At 32.3% G+C, this 20,369-nt stretch overlaps 1 protein-coding gene across 2 annotated transcripts in view; it reads left to right on the top strand.

The window, feature by feature from the left end:
* Positions 1-10,729: 10,729 nt before the first annotated feature.
* LOC117204665 (cadherin-23) overlaps positions 10,730-20,369 on the top strand; it is a 36,078-nt gene continuing 26,438 nt past the window's right edge. Inside the window, exon 1 of one of the 2 annotated variants that reach the window (XM_033442280.1) lies at positions 10,730-11,335. In XM_033442280.1, the coding sequence (XP_033298171.1) occupies positions 11,327-11,335 (9 nt within the window). In that variant the 5' untranslated portion in view covers positions 10,730-11,326. The remainder of the gene's footprint in view (positions 11,336-20,369) is intronic. The other variant, XM_033442279.1, reaches the window with a different exon arrangement.

The raw sequence follows: 20,369 nt of genomic DNA, 5'->3' as shown, positions 1-20,369 counted from the left end.
TAGACTACTGTCGTTTCGGTACCACTTATAGGATGTGTGTAGTCGTACCCTGTAATTTGTAGAAATAGCTCTGGGAAACGTTTACCTTCTGAGAATACCTTCTACACTGTACGACTGTAGTGTTCTATAATAAGCAGTTATTTTAGGTGTAAAATATACGCTTATTATTCATTGTTTATTGCCCTATTATCTTGGTTAATAGATTATTAATTATCGATTATTGGGTATTCTTGAGTCAGGAAATTTCAAGTTCCAAGTTTCGTGAAGGAATCATGAAATGCAACAAATGAAGTATTCTGTAAAGTTTTATTCAAAGAAACGCTTAAGAAAGAGGATAGATAACGTGACAAGTTTCTTAACGATGCAGGAGGAAAAATAATACGTTGGTCTAATTATTTTTTATTACTTAGGAGATAAGAGCTTAAGTAATCGAGTAAACAGTTTTAATGGATAAAAGTAATGAGAATAAATGACATAATTAAATATGAAACGATTATTATAAACCATTTTAATTCACTAATATTTAGATTTATTTTATATCATTTTAATGTTTCTGTTCCTGTTAAATCTATATAATTCAATTAATTTCACTGCATTCTACAGCGTTTTCGATTTAACAGAATCGTAACTTCAAACTGCTACAAACTGGATTTATAACCCTCGCTTCATTTTCATTGGTTCAGTAACTTTTGGAGTTCGGGAGAACGTTACGGCGAAGACATTCCAAAACTTTGGCTCACACGCTTTTATCCAACGTTCCGTCGATTTTCTCCGTCCATTTTGCCATCGCAAAAAGTTGATTGGTCGGTTGGCGTTGCTAACTCCAAATGGCCAACGAATATGTATAATAACGTAAAACAGTTGACTGATTCTTCGATTATGCATTTTGGACGTATCAAATATCGTTAAAAATAAATAAAAACGGCAAATATAATCTAACATTTTAATATTTTCGATCTAGAATTTTATATATTCCTTTTACCATTTTTATTTTAAACTTTATCCTATCTACATAGGATTCCAAAGATTCCAAGAAAAGCACTTGCAATACTAATTTTTAAAAAGAATAACTATCTTAAAAGCATTTAATACGTATAATAAGAAATAAGAACTATAATGAACTATATAAAACTGACGACTAACTTTAAAGTATTTAAAACAATTTCCACGTATTCCTCGCTGGATAAGGTCAAGTGTTAGTCGATATTACACTCATTTCCAGTACAACGAAATAAATACAAAGCAAAATACAAAAGAAAATACAGAAGATAAAATCCTGTGACATAAATTGACATCCACAGATAAGGATCTGCCAGGGATGCTTGTCAAATATCGGAACCGTTCAGCGAAGAAAATCGCATTTTGTCAGGAACGATCTCTTCATCCGGGCAAGGTTGAATCGATCGATTCGAAAGGTCGATGGGATTAAAGTTTCGAAATGTACACGGTTCGTATGCAACTGGAATGGTGAATCCGCCCCTGGCGCCATGGTGTGTGCCTGGAGATGTGCCATGGTGTGTGGTTGTTGGTTGCCGGCCGATGCCCAGTCTCCAGTCTGGCTGCAGCTGCGAACCGGTTATATACTTTCATCTGGCAGTCTTAGCACGGTCCCTAAAAGAGAATCCGATGACTATAGCCAGAGCGCAAACGCGAGGGACAGAGAAGAGAAAGGGAAAAGAGAGGGAGGTTAATACCTGTACGAAGGCACGCTTATGCATTGGAAGAAAGGACGTCGAGCGTCGCGTCGTTTTTTTCATCCGGCCAGCTACTCCTTCTGGTGTACCAACGAGCTCTTTTTGGTAACGTTCATCTTTCACTTTTTGTTTCGCCTTACACACAAGCCTGGTACAAAAGCTCGCGAAACTGGATAAATGGGAAATATGAGGAACGAATTATGGCCACGCTGAACCTCGCCGCGTCGTACGATCGACTAATTGGAGGCGCTTTCGTTGAAACGAGACGTTGATATCGGGGGATGTTTATATCCGATCGAATTGGCAATTTGAGCAAGTCGGGTTACAAAGAAAGCTTGTTGATAAGAAGCGGAGGTTGCAATACACCTTGTGCCTCGTACCTACGTCTTCGAACCGCTCGAAGGAAGAATTCTTAACGCTTTTGTTTCGATATGCGGCAATCATACAGGAAGAAATCTTTTAGCTGTCAGATTAAAGGAAGGGTATTATTGATATCGTATATTTTAAATATTATTGAGATAAGAAGATTTAAGAAAGATAACTCGTCCAGTTCCCTCTCTGTAATGCGACTTAATTATCTTTCAGAAATCATATCAAGTTAAGTATTCGTTTATATGAAAGATTTGTTTTTAATAAATCAAGATCTATCATTATGTTATAACGATTTTAAAAAGGCCTACTATTGCAATGTTTAATTTCATTTCGTACACATACATATCATTTCTTCATGCGGCAGGATTTTTACATTGATTGATTGGTTACGTTCTAACTTTTAAGTTCATAATATTCTATGAAATAAAATGACATCATCAGCACATTGTTGAATTGTCGTTGAATTCATTAGAAAACGTTATCATATTGTTAATAAAAAATATAACATCCCACTTAAAAAAAAAATTAAATTGACCTTGAAATTTTTCCTATTACCTCATCTGCGAAAAAGCTATTTATATAACATTATGTACCCTATCACATCAAACAACTTTCGTAAAAGCATTTTCTTGATATTAGGAACTCCTAATGAGGATTTTCATCTGAAACAATACATTGTGCACATTTTTTACATTAATAATTATTATTGCATCAACTATAAAATTACCAGGAACAACCTGTAGGAATTATTGTACTGTATATATTCTACTATAGTAATTATACATTCTACTACGATTTACCAGATGATCGAATAATTCTGTTTATCTTATGATTATTTCAGCAAATCGTGGATTTTCTTATCCAGAAATCTATCTTCACATATAGCGAATATATAAGGTTTAAGGGTATGTATGTATCCAACTAACCAATTCATTACATGTGTAACTTATTATTTTATTTGTATTCTCTTTAGGAATATCCATGATATTTATTGAAGAACATTTTTTTTATCGTTTTTCTACAAAAATGTCAGCACTAGCTCTAGGTACACGTTCGATACTATAAAACCATAATAATAACAAAATGAATCACAGATAAAAAAAATAAACTTATTACAGTAATGACCAGTAAGTAATTCGAATTTTCTTGCCAATCATTATCCGTACTTAACATTAATGCGATCGCCAAAGTTTTAATTTTAGCAAACAAGGAACTTTTTAACTTGTTAAGGAAATCATATCAAGCATATTATATCATATCAAGAACGATTTTTTCGTACCTTCCTCAAACTTAAATTGTAATTTGTTAGAAATTTGTTACGAGAAAAAACGTAATTTGATTTAAAATTCCACAACGAACACAGCAGCATCAGAAAACAGATATTTTTTCTGCACTCTATCTTAGTGGAGGTATCACAATCCCCTTCTCGATAGAATTCTTCGTGATCTTGATAGAAGGATCGCATGCGAATGAGATGACACTTGAAGCAGCAGGTAGTACATAGGTAGGTACATTTCACCGTGATAAATTATCAAAATGTATTGCATAATGAGAACTAGTGTGGGCTTTGAATTCATTCAATTTCATTTCAATGAAATCCTAGACAGGGTAAAGAAAGACTTTAAAGATCTTTTTCTTTGGGTCATCCTTGACATCTCATTCATATTCCGCCCACGGAAACGAGTTTCTTCTCTAGGTGAATATCATTGAATTTCTCGGATACTTTCTTACGCTTGGCATTCCATATAAGAGTTACCAAGGTCTACGAGTTGGATTTCACGATTGCGAGGATCGCGTTGCTGTCCGCAGATTATCGCAAAAAATCAGATAATAGAAAGGAAGATCCTCGATACGAATACATATGCGAATGGTACTTGAAACGTAATTACACGTCGTTGATACGTAATGATTTCATACATAATGTAAAATTGTTCAACTGTTCGAAATGAACTGCTTTCCGCATGGAAGGTTTCATTATGAAATGACCGTGTTTAGTACAATGTTATCACTCTTCTGTGGAGAAATGTTTCCACGATTCTAACGGAATACCGTCGTAACCAGCTATTCTTTTCTCGGATGCTTTTTAATTGCGCATCAACTTGGATGGGAACAGACAAAAAATTATTTCCAATAAACTGAGGAACTAATTTATTGTGTTCATTACTAACAGTAATTTGAAGTACTACAGTTAATTTGAACTTCTCAAGCATGATCACATCCAACAATGTTTGCTGGCGTTTAGCCAACGTTGCAGATACCTTCACCAGAAGCAAATGATGCATTGAACGATATAACACTATTATTTGCAGCGAACGTTATATTTAGAGTTAACAAAGTTAACAAAGATAGTGTTAATAATATTTAATCAAAAGAATATATAACTAAATTTATTTTACTAGGTTATTGAATCATCATGTAATACATTAATTTTAATCTTAAGTCAGTGAAGTTATTGTATTTATAAACTAATTCCATATAAAAAATATATGGTATTATTGTAAAATGTTGAATTTCCCACTGCGTCTATATGATAATTTCTAATTTATATATTTATTCAGCCCAGACTGCAAAAGTTTATTCATTTGGGAAATTTAAAGGCGCAAAAATCCACAGAATATTTATAACATTGAAAATGTATAAAATATTCAAAATGTAATCTTCATTATAATACTTCATATTATGGAATTATGAAGAATTGCTACAACTTTTAGGTTGTTGAAATTGAATGAAGTAATACATAAAATCTGTTAGTTTATACTTCGCTGATTACATCATAAAACCTATATGTAATACAGGTTTTAAACAGCCAGTTTTGCAATTTAATACGTATATCACATAATCTATACGGAGCAGGAAATTTAACTATAGACCGTAATTCACTTGTAACTTGTGATTCACGTATTCGTATCAGCGTACGTGCCAAGACATTTCAATTTGTATTCATTCATAGTATACATGCTACTATTTTAAACAGTCTATCTTGTAGTACACCATAAATTCAAATCTTATTCAGGTTCTTCACACACACGTCAAATGTAACAAAAAGTCTTTGCATTGTGTATTTACGATTATTCTTCAAAATGTAGATTAGTATAACAATACCTTCATAAATAATAATAATAACAAAATAGTAAAACATTCGTATTATTTTAATATTTTTTATTTGTGAGTAGATAAAATACATAAAACATATAAAATTTTTAATATCATTATAATTAATACTTGATATCATTATAATTGAAATCATTATAATAAAATTTCACGTTAAGCGTTCACTGACAATGAATAATGTACTCATGATATTTATTGAACCTTATATGATTTAATTGATAATTAAAGATTACTTGGTCATTTTATTTATTACATTTCTATTTTATAAAATTTAATCGAGTATAACTATTTTGTTCAATTATATACTACATGCGTCGGTTAAACATTTTTACAATTGAAGATATCCAAATCTTAGAGCCTCTACAATTCTTCAGTAGATCGCGATAATGAAACAAGAATTCAAACAAAATTGGACAAATTATCCTCACGAATTTGTTTAATGATATATGCTCGTCCTTTACGGATTTTTGCAATTAAAGATACTTGAATATCGTTTTTTAAATTCACTATTTGATTGTGATAACGAAACGAATAGTCTTCGGTTAAGTGTTAAAGGAATAAAACGATATGATTCCCATAAATTAGTTCTTGTTGGTAAATGAAAGAAAAATGAATGCAAACATTTATGTTATTATTGGAATGAATTTCACAGTTACAACGCCCAAAGAAGAAAACTGACTAAGTGACATAAAATTCGGTAGTGATCACGTACGAGAATTCAGCTTTCCAGATGAATATGCGTACATTTGATGTGCAGTGAAGATCCATTGTGAACATGCTACATATAAAAATCACGTACAGTTACTTCATCCTCGAGTACATAAAGGAGTACGAAAGGTCAGTCCTCTTGGAATTCACATGCACGTACTTTTCGACCAAGGAAGCTCTTACAGTAACATCACGTAACGCCTGAGCAGGGAACAAGTCCTACGAGAAGAAAGACCTGTCTTCCTTAAATAAAATCTGCTCGCTATCTTGAAGCTACGTATGTATGTTGACCGTGAAGTCCAATCCTCTGAGTCACCGAAGAATACGATGCATTAACGAGCAATTGAACTAGCAGCCAGCACGAGAGTGCTTTATTTCTATGTTTTTTTCTTGGTGGTGCTACAGTTTGGGAGAGAAGAGTTTTCTCCTGTTTCTATCTCTGTGCTTTATCTTAATGCGTGACTTTTGTTTAATGGATTTTATCTTCTATTAGTTATTTACTATCGTAAATATACGCTATGTAGATAATGTTCTGGAATGTTTCAAATGGAGTTCTCAACTCTATTGTAATCGTATTCTCTTTCTTTTGAATCATGTTACAACTTTGTGAAGAATACAATATAATTTGTAAAAGAAGTGTATAAGAATAGTTTTATGTACTATTGTTATTAAAATTTATTTTTGTTTAAATTTACAGTAAGTAGTTATTAATTATGTATTGATTTATATGTATGAATTGTTGTAATAATATATAATATTTTAATCTCACTACGATAAAATCTTTCTTTTTCGTTTGCCATCAAAAGAACAGTGTTGCAATATAATTGCAATATAATTTAAAATTCAGAAGAACAATGAGTTAACGAAGTAAATGAATGTATGAATTCGTGTTCGTATGTGTATAATAAAAATTCGATTTTATCAAAATTAAGAGAACTTTTTCAGGGACCAGGACGTACACATATGTAGATCTATGGATGTACATAATTACGTTTGATGTGCATTTGTACGTTGCTTAATGTACATTTGACCATATAAAAGGTATTAATAACATTGAAAGGTAAAACAGTGAAATATGTATGTACATGTAAAAAAAAATGCATGTATATGTTACAAATAAATACGATGCTGTGCAAATACATTTTCTAACCACTGTAAATAGTCATATATTTAAGTTGTACAAAGTTAGCAAAAAGTGAATTACTGTAAGTAGTTAACTTACCAGCTAAAAGAGTACAAGAATATAATTATATACTAGATAACGATCGTTATATATAAATATAATTTTTTATATATTTCATTTTTAATTTAAAAAGACTTGAGAATTTTCAATTGAAGTATTATCTAATTTTTAATTTAAATTAAGTTCAAAAGCGTACAAATACAGTAAGCGACATCTAAACACAATTGAAGAAATACGATTAGTTACTGGTTCAATGAACTGAACTTACGGTAAGTACGTCCTGTACCTCGTTTTGGTACATGGATACAGAACAATACGTCAATAACGCATATGCTTGCATAGTAAACGCTTGTACGTAGATTTCCCTGGGAAATTGTTCTTTCATTAAACGCATACCACGTGCCATGTTCCTCGTCTGTGACACTACCGACGGCATCACGGATAGAGAAACGTCGGTAGGTTATCTTAGTCTTCAATAACATCTGCGCACGATAAAACAGGAAAATTCATAGTTCGAGAACTAAACTGACAAACTTAAGTGAAATAGAACCGCAAGATTTGATTTGTGTGTTTGATTGTACGAGTGTCTTCTTTTTTAGAAATTCATACTACTGTTTTAAACTCATCTACTTTTTTCCTGTAAATTCTTATTAATTTCTTGCTAATATAGAGTAAAATTACAACACATCGTATATGGATTTCAAGGATTATTATCCCTTATATAAATGTTATTCGGTTAGTATTATAGGAATGTTAATTGCCATTAGTAACAATCTTTTATTCCAAAAGAGTAATTTATACATATTTTTGGGCGAAAACATAATATGCATTCCTTTATGCATAGTAATGTGATAAAACGTGACGAAATATTTTTTAAATGCCATTTCTTAATTAATTAATTGACTAATTGTTAATTAGAAAGTAAATACATAATCAAAGAAAAACATACTTTATGCAACAATATATTATCAATTTTTTTGGAACATCGTAAGAAATGTGTTCATTTTACTTTTCACGGAAAATAACTTGAAATCTGTCTACATTTAGTGCAAGCAATGGAATGTTAATCAAACGTATGAAGCATATCAAAGAGTAAGAGATATTCTTACATCACAATAAATTCTTCTTTCTGTTGTTCACTGAAGAAAGAAGGAAGTGTACAGATATACAGCTTTCACTTAAAGTTATTATACGAGTGAGAAAGAAAGTAGACATTATCAAATAAGCAATACCAGTAATACTAATTAAACCGGGAAGGTCTTATGAAACCAACGATTGGTAGTCATTTGCTATTTCCTTTTTCTTTTGCATTTTTCTACGTACTTTACATATTGAAGGATATAAACCGAATGCTTTTCATAAACGTGAACGATATAATAACTACGTGAAATCTTGTTGAAACGAACATAAAATTCTAATTATAGTTTGGTAAAATATAAACGAGGATACCAATATCGAGTTTTAAAAACGTGTATTTATTAATCTTGCAATCGACACGCTTCGTCAAGAATTTGAAAGGATACGCGTCAATTCATTTATTACAATACAAGATTATAAATTACTATATTCTTACGTGCTAAATTTAATTAAGATTTAAGCTTGGGCATTATTGAAAGAAAACGTTTGGAAGATAATTATTCAAATATTTGAAATATGGATCTCGCTTGATTACATGTTACGTATTCAATTATGTAAATAAATACAGATTAGTTTATTTGAATAAGTAAATAATATTTCGTCGGATTATTTTATCTTCCAATCTTCATCTTCCATTTTTCATTTCTGATATCTTGCATTTTAATAAATGCTTTATGAAATAATTTTTTAATTCCATAATTTTATTATGCTAATATTGTCATGTTTCTACATATCTCGGAAATGTAGATTTTACAGTATGTCGCGCTGCGAATTAAATACAAATTAAATGCAATGACAAGAGTATGTAACGTTTTATCGTCTTTTTTTATCTTGATCGTTCTCCTTCTTTTCTTTTTAAATATGTTTATTTTACATGCAACAATTATGTATAACATTATTGTCACTGAGCCGGTAAATTTCTTGCATTAATACCTTATTCTTTCGGCTGAATGTACACGAGTGACATTTTATCGCGCTATCCCGCTGCGACCATACGTCTGTCTTTGTTGTTCTCAATAGGAAAACAAACAAAGACATACGGTCGCAGCGGGAACGCGCGGTAAAATGTCGCTCGTGTGCTTTTAGCCTTAAGTTTCCATTTTAATATCTCATCTACTGCTATTATTCGAATACCAAATTATACCGCAGCTCCACATAATTATGCTGATGGAACGTTTCAGTTTTCTCCCGGTCAAACTTTATCAGTATATTCTATGCTCATAAATAAGAGAAAACTACCATGAAAAAGTAGATGGTTTCGAGTTTTAATTAAAAAATTGTAACAAAAACTGCTAAACTATTCACAAACCCACTATCGTTCTCTTTCCATTTCATACATTTGTCATAATCTTGTAACAAAGCTTTGAACTCGACGTATAGTTATAACGCAATTGATTCTTATTTATTTATTTATATAGAATATATTGACAAATGGCCAGAGTAGACTGGAATACGCTAGGTAGTGAATATTTGTTGTATATTTGAATATACAAAATCTTCGAATTACTCCCCGTGAATCGCACGAAAGTAAATTTCTTTATTCCCATGAGCAGTGTTCAACTTGTCAAAAAACTTACTTATCGCTATAAATTTATTGAAGGAAATTCCAAAGTGAGTTAAAAAGAAGTAACAATTCTACACTCTTCAATTTGTCAAGTTAAATTTATTTGAATCATCTATATTTCATCTACCGATCAATGTATGTTCCGAATAGTAATTTTTCTTTCTAATTTCTTATTTATTTCTATTTCAATCTCAAACGTAAATAAAAAGTCGACTTGCTCTAGCACTAGCCGTTTTCGAATCATGTTTCCTGATTTCCAGCTACCCATCTTTGTTCCCAGAAGCACGATTCTGTGGACGGGTGTCGAAACACAGGTGACCAAAGGATACAAAGAGGGGAAATCCGTCGGTGCATGCCTCGGGGAACACGATGGGCTGAATTTAACTCTGAACAACCGTACGTTTTGTGGTATTCTGTGTACGGTCAGTGCTCACGCCGCAGAACGAACATCAGACACCGATCTGTGCGCGCCTGTCTCGGTTCTACCTTCAGTTTGCCGTCGTGAGTGTACCTGAACAGGTGACCGATTCGATCGTTCGATAAACTGCACAATCGTCTGTCACCGATAGACGTTCCACACTTATTTTCTATGATTTTTCTTCCGAATGTTTCCAATAACTTATCCGTACACAGACTCTAGTCGTTTAGCGCAAATACGATCTGTTATCTGTATCGAAGGAAGTTCGTTCTCCCGATTGATTCTAAGCAGTATGCGTTTTCAGTATTTACAAACATAAATTTCGATTGTATATTTACAATGTCTAAGAAGTAACGAAATGTAAACACAACGAATGCGCATTAAACGAGGATACAAAAAAATTGAAATAAAGCGTAATTCATTTATCGTGGAATAAATATTTAGTTGTAGCAATAAATATTTATTTAAATACTGTAAATGTTATTTGTAATTTGCAAGTCATATAATATGTATTTAGATATCAAGTATATTTAAAGATATTATGAAATTAGGAGACTTTGTTTATTCTCGCGATTCGATCGTCGTGAATTCGAAGTCAACAGCGCCTGTAAACAAAGCCGTGAGGGTGATCGACTGCCGTGTGGGTAAATGGAGTTTATTGCCGTAGGCGAACGTTCAGTATACCGGCGAGAGCTCACCTGGCCAGGCGAACACGCTGTGTCTGTTGCACGGTTTATCAGTAACACGCTGACAGACGGCGGCGAATCTGAAACAACGAGGCTGCTTAAGCAAAATATCGTTTTACTACGAGTCGACAAATAGTTCTCGATAAAACGAATCATTGCGCACGACGAATCTCCGATAGCGGATAACAACGATTTTCTGAATGATCGCGAAAGTGAAATAAATTGTGTGACTCTCGAGTGAAGTGACATGTTACCAGTGAAAGTTTAGAAAGAACAATTTATTGCACAGTGTTTACCGAGACGTGGTTTCGTTTACAAAAGAATCGGTCGGAACAAGACATTGAAAAGTGCAAGTATAAGAAGGGAAATGGAAAATTTGATGCAATTTGAGAGTAAATAGATATCCGAGGAAGAAGAGACATGACGCAGTAAAACCAAGGGGACGATAGTTCTATGAAAATCGTAAGTATAATCCGATCAAAGTTTTCCAAGTTCGATACGCTTGTTCGTGTTGCGAAAGTTTTCAAAACTCTGTTATTCGTGATTTTTGGGAAGTTCGGCAACGCTTCCAGAGAGTGACAGGTATAGGTTAGACAACGCGTCTATCGTGAGTGACGCGCTTCTGCGAATTATGTCAGTGCAGAATTTCGTCGGATTTCTGATATGCAATTAGTACAGTGTGCAGTTACATACTAATTCCTTGAATCGGGCTTTAGTGTTTGCAAATTACCATAGGTAAATTGTAAAATATAATACATAATTAGACTTCGTGTGTGTGAGACGTCTGATGAAAATTTTAATAAATGTGATTGAAGTAATAATTTGGATATTTTCGATAAATATCTATCTGTATGAAAATTTCTAATGGAAAGTTGGCTTGTAAATTCTTAACAGGATTGTTTCTTATATTCTCCGATTGTTTATTATAATTTTAATTGTAATTGTACATATGTATATGATTCGTTCCAAAAGACAAAATACTAATACACGTAGCAGAATCTTGCGTGGAATTATATAGTTCGGATATAAATCTAAATTGTTTATTAAAATAGTACATTTTATGAATAACAGAGAATCGTACGATATATTAATAGGTACAGTTGTATAATATGCTTATAAAGTACATATGAAATCTCTACTTTCCATCGATTATACACCGCTATTTAATATGTACTCTTGTTGTTTGATATCTGTACAATCTGATGTACTTTTTAATAGGATTATTATGTCTTTATATTTTTATATGTTTATGTTTATGTCTGTATATCCTATATTCATAACACTATAACTGTTTCTATTGAATCGTTTCCCAGATACCCAGAATAGCTTAAGTGAAGTAATTAGAAATATTTTAAAAGTTAGTGATTCTTAACGTAACTTAAATTGAATCTGAATCATCTATGACCCAAAAATAACAGAGTTAGGGGTTAATATACAATGCTATAAATTGTTGCTGCTATTAATATTATTATTATTATACGTATTAAATATACATTAATAGATATCTTTTAATAATATATAGATGTATAGTATAGCTAATGTTCTTTCCAAATATTATCACATATTCGATATTAAATGTAAGACATGAACTGAATTTGATTGCTGAAATGATCTTGCATAATAGCATATGCTTTACGCAGCACAATATAAATTGTGTAAGTTGTACGTGCTACTTTGTATTGTATCTACTTTATATTTATACGAATACTTCATATGTTTGTTCCTATGTTCGTTGACAAAGAAGAATTCAAATACACAATTAGGATGTCAATGCTGCAAAACCCGAACGCGATTGCCGGTGTCCTCAATTTTTTTCCCAGCACAGCTATCAATAATTAACCGCTAATAATCGTGACGCAATCTCGAATGAAATGTAAGGACAGCGGTTTAATTATTTTTCGCCTGTGCCACATAATACAATGACATTACGAAATCTCATTTCTCTTTTTCACTTACGACTGGAAATTATTAGGTTCTTTGTAATGATTTCTACGAGGTGTTTTCTTCCATGGGAGAATTCGTTCTCACGGAGTACATCTCTCTTTATATAATCGCGTGGAGCCCTCAGTTCCTCTTGAAGACGAATCTTGAAGCATGAAAGGCAACAAATTAGATCGCACATATGAAAGCAATAAAATGTGTAATAACGAAATAACGTAGATGGCTAACCAACGTATATACCGCGCGTTAAGCATTTTATGAAACTCGCATTTTATCTTTGCATAACTATGCAGAACACGATATAATGAGATAGTGTCTAATTATCAATAGCTGCAACTCGTGGGAATACTTTTCATTATTACGATCGTACAATTAGGTTTCGAAAAAACTGTATATTATGTTAATAACACGCTTTCGTTCAAAATTGATTCTTTCGCGAATTTTAAAATCAATTAAGCATTCTCTACTATATCAGCTATTGCATTCTCATTTGAAAGGGAGATTTACCGGAAAGATTTGTTTCAAGGAAAATGTGGATTTACTTTTATAAGAATCATATTATGTACATATACACATAACAAAAACTTGATAGTCCTGTTTGTTTTTATTAAGCGTTTGAAACCTCGTGCAAGATTTATTTCGGCTACACCATAATATTTACAATATCCGTGTGGTCGGAGAGTACAGACAGTGCAATATTTCGTTGCCTCAATGTTAAAACTATTTTTATTCGTTCGACGATGTCTTAAAATTTTAAATCGCTAGTTTTTAAAATTGTAAATATCTAAGCAAGTCAAAATGATCAAAGTATTCGTTTAAGCGATTACGATCTCTATATTCAAAGGCGAGTGAAGTTTAATTCTCTTGAGTTGCCTAATCGTTGTTGAGCGATGCGGACTGATGAAATTTATCTTGTTTTGTTTCTTTATCGTGTTGAAATATTAGATCTCTGCGTACGTACTTTATCAGATATCAAATATCTTTCAGTATATATTAATTTGTGTATTATTTATATCGTAATAGAGCTTTATTCTTAAATTTAGTGTATTACCTATAGGTATGTGATTTTATACAGTTTTTCATTCATTGTTACGTGAAATATTGAACTTTCTATTTAGTCGATTCTTTTTATAAAGTAGTTAAAAAAATGTAATTACGATAATTGAAAAGTGGAACGATTTAATCTATTATAACAACTTGAACATTTGTTGCAGTTTTGATTCGTTAATTAATTGCACTTTTAGCTTTGTAATGAAATGTAGCCTGTTTAGTTAGTTAGAAATACGGACACTGTTACGGCCAATAACTAACTGGCTTCAGGACTGTAACACGATAGGAGCGATCAGTGTCCTGTAAGTGATATCTTTGAGAACATAATATGATGGAAACATTTTTTTACATTTACATAATCATTACAGTAAATAAAACACGTACTCGTAAATGTTACTTTTTCTCCCTACTCTGTGTATGCACAGAGAAAAACAAAATACATAACACTCTGTGGAAGAAATTTCTCACAGTTCGATATACTTCGTCTTTGGTTCTACGCTCATCCTATTAGACGCTTTAATTTTATTAAACTCTCGTCTCAACCGTAGAACACGTTTACGTCGCTCTTACATATCAGAAACGATGAAACCTGAATAAAATCTCTAAATCATTTCCTATTGTCAGTTACCAACGCGTCTCAGAAAAGTTCATTGCAAATAACTAAAAGAAAAAAGAAAAAAGAAATTACTTCACATTCCGGAATACATCACAAGCATAAACCATCCAGTACATTAACCTTTTTCAAGGAAGTTATATCAAAAATCGTTACTACCATTAAGAAAAGAGCTAAGTGGAATTTAACGCAAACAACTTGCTACATATACATGACGAACATTCCAATGTTTTGCTCTTGATTGTATCATTCGACGATACATAAATTTCATAGTTATAGGAACGTTACAGCGCGTTGGAAAACGCGATGAGATCATTTTCCTAACTGTAAACCAGCAAGCAGAATGAAAATTTCTGAAGTCAGTCGGCACGGCACGAATCGAAACAATTATCATCGTAAGCTGTAATTTATCGTCGGTAAAGCATGTGCATTACACATTAAAGAGAGAACGGCAGGGGGAGAGACAATCGTGCACGTATCAGCGATGCGAGCCGGCCGTCACGCAACGATGTATCCTGTATGGGGTGAATTGGATAGCAGACGGTGGTATGGGGTGTGTCAATACCACGTGCGGTGTTATCATTCGGAAGCATGCATGGCAGGTGTAGGAAATGACGTCACGCACCTCGGAGTATCCCTGGTTGAAACACGACCTTACTGTCTATTTTCGACGGACCACCATGCATAAAAACTTCCTCTGCTCTCCCCAAGTGAAACACACACAAAGGATGTCCTTGCCTTTCGAATTAACAACATGGTGTACCGTGGACAACGGTAGCCATCTTTTTTTTTTCTTTTTCTGCTTTTAATTAGTGTTTAATGTCGCGTCGATTCTTTTGTTTCGAGATTATGTTGGAATTTCCTCTTTCAATGGTTGTCTATAGTTGGTAATTATGATTCTATGATTAAAACGATATTATTGGTATGGCGAGAAAGCGACACGATCGAGAGAAGCAACTTTTCCAGAAAAACAGTTTAAAATGGAAGTCGATAAATTTGAAGCGACGAATTACAAATTGCTTGATTGATTTAGAAATGAAAAAGATGTTGCTTCTTTTACAATTTAGCCGATAGTCTTCGGATTCTGAGTGTTTCGAAAAAAATGTTATTTGTGTTCGTCTTTTATTGTTGTGAAAATGTCGATGTTATTCTTGAGTGACATAATATTATTTGACAATTGTGATACTGATATTTTGGTACATAAATATCTCTAGAATTAACTTTCTTAGAGATCTCAAAATTTACGGTTTTGAAGATGTGTTGCTTTCCCAGTAAACTAACTATAGTACATTCATATAGGAATACATACATATATTTGCAAGAAAAGAAAACGCTTTCGGATTAATTTGTGTTAATAAAATGTTCGAGAATTCCAATAGAAGTGAAATATTATAAATTGTCTAGCTTATCTGCGAACTGTCGAATAATTCTCTCGTTACCTTTTATCGAAATTTATCAATTATTTCCGTTTAGGAATTCACGTTCAGATAAATAGATTCGACAGACACTTCATTTAATAGGGCACTAATTAATATTTTGATATAAATATTTAAATAAATGGACTTGCACTGTACATATATTTTATTCTACTTTAGACGTTAATCTATCGCTGAATTGATTTTTTCTTTTTTAAACGATAAATGATTACTTGTGCCTATGGAGTTGGAAAGTAGTAGAAGGAAAAGAAATAGCAGATACCGTGTTTAAAACGTTTCTATCGCTACGTTGTCAGTATCCTATATTGTCATAATAGAGTGCCGTGTTGGAACTAGGTCGAGTCTTAAAATTTCGATTGATTGATACGAGGAGCTAAAAAAAGGGCTATCGTTAATACAGGTATGTTGTGCTTCTATATATGTATGAATGTACCGAAGATTTCAGGGTCATAAGGAAAGTTACTTGCTAAAAGAAACCGTGAAACATCGTGCAATTTATATAATTGTTATTATAAGTTATAGGAGTTACAGGTGATAAATACTCGATGTTATTTTTTCCTATGCAGGGAATTTGAATTTCCACGAAGATAGTATTTATATAAAAAACTATTAGAAACATCAATTTCCCTAATCTATGACAATTTACGAAACTCGGGATTAAAATTATCGCTCCATAAAATTTGATATTTTATTTCTAATCTAATATCGTATAATATTTATTTATTTATTTAAAAATATTATACGTGATATTTTGGACTTACGTAAAAGTTCGATTTTCAATATTTTTAATATTTTCTATACTTTTGTAAATTTCATACGATTTCAATATTTTCATGTCCAATAGAATTGTAAGTAATATGGACACCTCTCATAATAGATATATTGATAATTGTGAGGTATTGTTCTTTCTGAGAATAGGAATAAAAAAAGGTAACTGTAAAGCATAATCGGTGTACTATCGCCCCAGTTGTTACGTTACTTTTTTCGAGTCGTATGAAAACAACGAACCTTTAGAATGGTCTCCTATTTAGCAGTCTTAAAAGTCAAGAGCGTGGCCGACACACTCTGTTGGCAAGAGGAACACCACACAGCATATATGCGTGTGTTCGTGAATGTATTCCCGAAGTGTCGAACCATTCGTGAAAAATACCTTCGCATGTACATTGAAACCACTCATTACGTTAATCGTTTATTGCACTGTAGGAAAATGGTCAAACATTGACGTCACAGGCTGTTGCGTATTTTTGTCGTTATGGTGGATTGAAAAAGATTTTCAACACAAAGTAGAGTACGTATTGTACAGTATGATAAGGTATAATTGAAAGCGTTTAGGAAAATATACTTACGGTATAAGTGTACCAAGAATACGTGATACGTAGACCACGGATTGCTATGCATTGGTAGGAAATCTGGAATTGCAAAATTGCACACAATGCGCATAATATGAAGACACGTATCGAGTATCCAAAATATAGCGCTTTCTATAAGACTTGGTAGGTAAAACAATTTTCTACGGAGGTTCTACATTTTTAATTGTATTCTTTAAAATACCCCACAATGATCGCGATCTTATAAGTTGTAAAGATATATTTGTAATTCGCAAAACTATTTGTGCAACAGAATTCTCCAAGTTGCGATTTGTAACCTGTAAATCTACTATTATTGGTAACTTATTGCGCAAGAGAAGAAATGATATATTGGAATACATAGACTATGTTTGTTAATTAACGTACGTATCTGTAAATTTGTCGTATATTACTATGCAGTTTATGTATGATACAGTTTATACATATAAAGTATGCATTGTTTCAGTCAACATCTGATAAGATCATCTGCGTACTATTATGCAAATTCGTATCTTAATAAACACGACCAAAGAAATGGAATGCAAGCAGTGATTTGCTTTACATATTAAATACCATAGCGAGTATTTTTATGTCCTTGCGTATTATATGCATTTTGTGTAGTTTTACATTTTTTAATTTCTCATGAACGAATGAAAATCCGCAGTTTACCCATAAGGTTATCGTATACGATCGTTGTACCGGTGTCTTTTATTCGCACGACATCACATCCAAGCCACTGTATCTCGTTTCACTTCACCTTAACAGAGGGTAGTCTTAGACTTAAACACGTTCGGCTTTAGCGTGTGGTTTCAACGCCCCCTTTGATATAATTATCACGCGATGGTGTTCGTAGCAAGAAAAGTGGTTATGAACTGTAATTTTGAAAAAAAAGTTGGTCATCTCGGTCACGACTTTTTCTCTAATCTAGATGCTCTTCGAGACTGAATTAATGATGTTTCGTAATCTGACTTAACTATCTGGTTTCCGGGCATCGGCCTTGCAGACCACTGACCACAGCCGGATGCTCTTGCCCACGAATGGCGAACGAGTAGCCACCGAGAAGAAGCCAATGAACGATTCCTTAATGAAGTTGGTGCGGTTCAACAACCGTCAAACTCTTCATCTCGGATTAGTCTCATTTGCATTTGTTACTTTTCATCGATCGCGTGTTAATTGCTTGCTAATATTGTTGGTACACAAGACTCGCCATGAATGAAGCTTTTGTAAATGTTGGGAGGTACGCGCTTCATCCTGCCATTGCCTTCGAATTTTTATGCTCTGATCACTCTTGCTTTAACAAACTTTCATATTTTCCGCAGACTTCAGGAATTTGTTAACGATAAAAAAATTGGATCGGAAATGAAACGAAGAACGTAGCTAATATCGTTCGTTTTATTTAACTGTTTCGAAAATAATTTCTTGAAACATTTATCTTATAGCAGTTGTTTCGATGGAATTTGTTAAAAGAAAAAGAATTTCATAATTTTGTCAGGGATAGCTCGTAATAAATTTCAGAATTATCATTGACGATGATTAATAATAAGTTTCGTAATAACTATCATTATTAATTATCAGATAAAAGAGTTTGAGCGAAGTTTAAGAAAAGAGCAGAAGTTCAGTTACAGACGTACATTAATTTTTCGAAAAGGTAATTATGGAATTTTAAATGGAAGGAAACGTAGCAATCATCTCTTACAGTTATTGAATAATATAAACCTATGTACTTTAATGGCTTTAATGGGAAAAAATGCTTACTTCCTCGTATTAATTAAGAAAATAGTTCTGGTATCCATTTCAATTAACTATTTATCAATCTCCATGATATTACATGCTCTCTGATTGTTATAGTTTCTTACATTTTATATCAGTAGTATTATAATTATAGCCAAGTGAAAATATTCTTTCTTCCACATAATTCTTTCATATAAGATAGACTGTTTTACTATAATATGAATTACTAAAAATATACACGGAAATTGAAATATACAAATGGAAAATTAGAACTAATAAATTCTAAGAACAATAGTAACATAAATTTACAGAAATATTTTATCGATTATTTACGATGAAACATAGCGTTCTTTGCGTCAAATTTATTAAAGATATTCATATACTCTAGTCATGTTCTCTTTCTCAAAAAGGGTATAGAAGTTATATCTTTAAATAATATACATTAAAAGTTTACTTTTGTCTATAAAATAAAGAAACATCTAAGTAATCACATAATGTAAAAAGTAAAATAGTTAAATAATTTTTCAGTACTGTCCAAATTAATATATCATGTAATGTATGTATCATTTTTATGTAATGAGCAGACAGACGGAAGTGCTGATTTAGATTTGAGATTTTTAAAATTTTAAGAAAGATTTATTAAGTCTAGAAAAAGCGGAAATAATATGTATGCAAATATTTATAAACTTGTGCTTTTGATTCGTTAATTGATTTAACGTTCTAAGATTTAATTAAAAAACAGTAGCCTTCTTATTAACTGAACAGCTAGAAGAAGGAAATGTTTCATGTACGATTTTTCTTCGCCATCATCATTTGAAACATGTATTACGTTTGATATATTAAAGTGTTTCCTGAATTAATAATACAAATGTTAATGAGTGATTCAAAAATACTTTGAATCTCATGTACTTAACAGGAAATTAATTTAGAAATAATTCCAAGAATTTAGAAATTATACATATCGATATAAAAGCGTTCGATTTAAGGAATGAAACTTCATATTTGAAATCGTGAAAGAATTTGGATATTTTCACGTCATCGTTATGTAGCACGAAATAAATTTGTTTGATTAAGACTTATTTATGAGTAAAAAAGACAAGTATATTTGAACATTTCAGAAAGTTATTGAAATCGTAGAAAAATTGAAAGAAATTTTATAGTTTAGCATTTTTCAATGACTAAAAGTATGTCGTCTTCACCGACAATCATAAAGTCGTAACAGATGTATTATATTATATGTAGTATCGTGGACGAAAGGCCTGGGAAATATCGGACGAACTATGAACAGTGTCGCGAGAGCCGAGGCGCCGTCGGGCCCATCAATGTGTCATCGGTCTTTTCAAGTGCATAGTTTCGTGGAAAAGACCTACGTGACCCTG

Source organism: Bombus bifarius, unplaced genomic scaffold, assembly GCF_011952205.1.
Source record: "Bombus bifarius isolate JDL3187 unplaced genomic scaffold, Bbif_JDL3187 scf7180000007979, whole genome shotgun sequence".
Classification (NCBI taxonomy): Eukaryota; Metazoa; Arthropoda; class Insecta; order Hymenoptera; family Apidae; genus Bombus; species Bombus bifarius.
This window is presented reverse-complemented; position numbering and strand designations above follow the sequence as displayed.